This window comes from Echinops telfairi, unplaced genomic scaffold (assembly GCF_000313985.2).
Source record: "Echinops telfairi isolate 266 unplaced genomic scaffold, ASM31398v2 ScPeMD7_3533;HRSCAF=4204_0, whole genome shotgun sequence".
NCBI classification, from domain to species: domain Eukaryota; kingdom Metazoa; phylum Chordata; class Mammalia; order Afrosoricida; family Tenrecidae; genus Echinops; species Echinops telfairi.
This window is the reverse complement of record NW_022107431.1, coordinates 10,500,839-10,504,348: the sequence shown is the minus strand read 5'-3', so window position 1 is coordinate 10,504,348 and position 3,510 is coordinate 10,500,839. Positions and strand designations below refer to the sequence as shown.

The following is a 3,510-nucleotide window of genomic DNA, read 5'->3' as shown; positions in this document are numbered from 1 at the left end:
CGGAGAGTCGAAAGCCGAATTCACTTAAATAATCAACTTTCATAATACTTAATTAATGCCTAATTGCAACTGATTACTCCCCGAATAACAAGTTGTCTTAAAACCCTGATGTCATTGCGCCTGACGGTAACACTCAGGGTAACAGTTTGGCAGGAGGGAGGGGGCGGGCGGGCGCCGCGCCGGCGCCCGCCGCGCGCCCCGGGCGCCAGCAAGAGGGTGCCGGCGGCGCCCGAGCCGCCCGAGAAGCGCTTCCTGGCCACCATCGACGACGTGCTGTCGGCGCGGCCGGGGGCGCTGCCCGAGGACGCCGCGCCCGGCGGCGGCCAGCCGGACAGCAGCAAGCTGCCCCTGGGCATCCACCAGGCCAAGAGCCACCGCAGCATCCTGCTGCTGGAGGACGAGCCGCGCAGCCGCGACGAGGCGCCGCTGTGCACCATCGCGCACTGGCAGGACTCGCTGGCCAAGCGCTGCCTCTGCGTGTCCAACATCGTGCGCAGCTTGTCCTTCGTGCCTGGCAACGACGCCGAGATGTCCAAGCACCCGGGCCTGGTGCTGATCCTGGGCCAGCTGATCCTCCTGCACCACCAGCACCCCGAGCGCAAGCGGGCCCCGCAGACGTACGAGAAGGACGACGACGAGGACCAGGGGGCGGCCTGCAGCAAGGACGAGTGGTGGTGGGACTGCCTCGAGGTGCTGAGGGACAACACGCTGGTCACGCTGGCCAACATTTCCGGGCAGCTGGACTTGTCCGCGTACACGGAGAGCATCTGCCTGCCCATCCTGGATGGCCTGCTACACTGGATGGTGTGCCCTTCGGCAGAGGCGCAAGACCCCTTTCCCACCGTGGGGCCCAACTCGGTCCTGTCGCCCCAGAGACTCGTGCTGGAAACCCTCTGTAAACTCAGCATCCAGGACAACAACGTGGACCTCATCCTGGCCACGCCGCCCTTCAGCCGCCAGGAGAAATTCTACGCGACGTTAGTTAGGTACGTTGGGGACCGCAAGAACCCAGTCTGTCGAGAAATGTCCATGGCGCTCTTATCGAACCTCGCCCAAGGGGACGCGTTAGCCGCGCGGGCGATCGCTGTGCAGAAGGGAAGCATTGGGAACTTGATAAGCTTCCTGGAGGACGGGGTCACGATGGCCCAGTACCAGCAGAGCCAGCACGGCCTCCTGCACATGCAGACCCCTCCGCTGGAGCCCCCCAGCGTGGACATGATGTGCAGGGCGGCCAAGGCGCTGCTGGCCATGGCCAGGGTGGACGAGAACCGCTCCGAGTTCCTCTTGCACGAGGGCCGGCTGCTGGACATCTCGATATCGGCGGTCCTGAACTCCCTGGTGGCGTCTGTCGTCTGTGACGTACTCTTTCAGATCGGGCAGTTATGACCCAAGTGAGGCGCAAGCACTCGTGGGTGTAGATGGCCGCCTAGCGCCGCTGCCCGCCTTCTGTCCTTGTCTATCCAGCGGGAGGAAGAAGGAGACGCAGTCTTGCTCCTCTGCCCCCTTCACTATTTACCAATTGGGAATTAAAGAAATCATTCATTCGAACAGTTATTGAAATCAATATTTGCCATCTCTGTGTAAAAGTACATGTCTTTAAAACACACACACACACACAATTTTTTTTTAACCAAAGTTGCTGTCTAATGCATTCAAAGGTCACTTTTGTTTCTCATAGAGTTTCCTTTTGTAGTCGTTCTTTTTCCATGTCGTATTGCTTTTTTATTTTTATTTTTAAATTCTGAGGAAGCAAATTGACTCTAGAGAAAAATATTGTGGTAACATGTGCTACGGTGGGAAAACTTTACCACATCGAGGCCAAAAGGGTGAAAGACGATCCATTTCCTACATGTTTTATTTTTTTAAGATCAGGAAAAGAAACAACAAAAACCCTGTTATCCCATCACCCCCAGCTCTGTGCAATAGAAACTTCTAGAGATGTGGGGATCGGAGCTCAAGGTCAGTCAGTTGTCAGACTTTGAAATGACAAAGCTGGTCTCTCCACAGGAAAATGGTTACATTAGGCCAGGCGCAAAAAATAGTCATTTTCTACGTTACGATTGAAAATCCGGACCTGACCATGGTGATCAGTGACCACCTGCTTCCTCACCACTCTAGCCCCGTCCGCTGTCTGTCGTCCGACCTTCCACATGGCAGTTTTCACAATTCCTTTCATCATTTAAAAAAAAAAATTTTTTTTTACTGCCTATGGGCTGTGATGTATATAGAAGTTGTACATTGAACATACCCTCATTTTTTTTTCTTTTTTTTAGTACAGAGGTTTTTGTTCGTTTCTTTTTCAGGATGTGGTAACTACAAAGTGATGGTAGATTGAAATAATTTTTTATTTTTATTTTATATATTTTTTCATTAGGGCCATAGCTCCAAAAAGAAAGAAAGAAAGAAAAAGAGGGGGAAAAGAAAAAAAAACAAAAAAATAATAAAAAAGAAAGAGGGTAATGTACAAGTTTCTGTATGTATAAAGCCATGCTCTATCTCGGGAGAGCAGCTGGTCACAGTTTGCTTCATGGATCAAGGTGTGGAAATGGTTGCATATACGGATCGATTTAGGAAATGGTTACCAGTACAGACAAAAGAAAAAGAAACACAACTAAAAGGAAGAAACACAACTTCAAAGATTTTTCAGTGATGAAAATTCACATTTGTATTTCAAGATAATGTAGTTTAAAAAAAGAAGAAAAAAAAAGAAAAAAAGTTGATGTAAATTCCTCCTTTTCCTCTGGCTTAATGAATATCATTTATTCAGTATAAAATCTTTATATGTTCCACGTTACGAATAAATGTACATTAAATCTTGTTAAGCACTGTGACGGGTGTTCTTGAATATTGTTCCAGTTTCCTTCCCGTGGTTTCTAGTGAGCAAGTGGACAGAGGGGTGGTTAGTAACCCAGGGACCGAGAGGAAATGACAGTGTGCTCATCGGTCCCTCCTGTGAAGCACTAAGAGTGGCAGGGACTGGCGGAGGTTACCTACTTCAGCTTGGGGAGCAGTGGTATGGTGTTCTCAAATTACTGAGCTAATTAGCCTGCCTTTGAAGCAATTAACTCCAAAGACATTGAAGTATGCGAGTTCTCAAACTCTCGGCACGAGGGGGCTGCCAACCCCCCTGAGAGGCAGCCTCGCCTGAAAGCGAACAGCTGGCCCTTCACCTCAGAGCATGACCTCGCCCCTCTCCTCTGTGTACCTCAAAGTCCGTGTGCTCTTGATTCCTCTACCTGCGTGACATCTATCGCGCAGTGTTAAAAATGCAAACAGCAAAAATCTGTTCTATTATGTGTGCTGTGCAAAGTGAGTATTTCTGTCTCAGGGCATATTGATGTCTCAGAGTCCTTCCTATCTGACTACACAGTAGCCTTTAAATGCATTTCATCTCCCACGTAAACTAAGGTGACCAGACATCCCACTGTTGGCAGGACAGTCCCGCTTTTTGACAGTCCCGCTTTTAAACAGTGTCCCGCGTCCCGCCGCGTGTTTAAAAAGTCCTGATTT

At 50.0% G+C, this 3,510-nt stretch overlaps 1 protein-coding gene across 1 annotated transcript in view; it reads left to right on the top strand.

Moving 5' to 3' along the window:
* ARID1B (AT-rich interaction domain 1B) overlaps nt 1-2,831 on the top strand; it is a 379,095-nt gene extending 376,264 nt beyond the window's left edge. Inside the window, exon 20 of the mRNA XM_045294542.1 lies at nt 138-2,831. Within this exon, the coding sequence (XP_045150477.1) occupies nt 138-1,386 (1,249 nt within the window). The 3' untranslated portion in view covers nt 1,387-2,831. The remainder of the gene's footprint in view (nt 1-137) is intronic.
* The last annotated feature ends 679 nt before the right edge of the window (nt 2,832-3,510 follow it).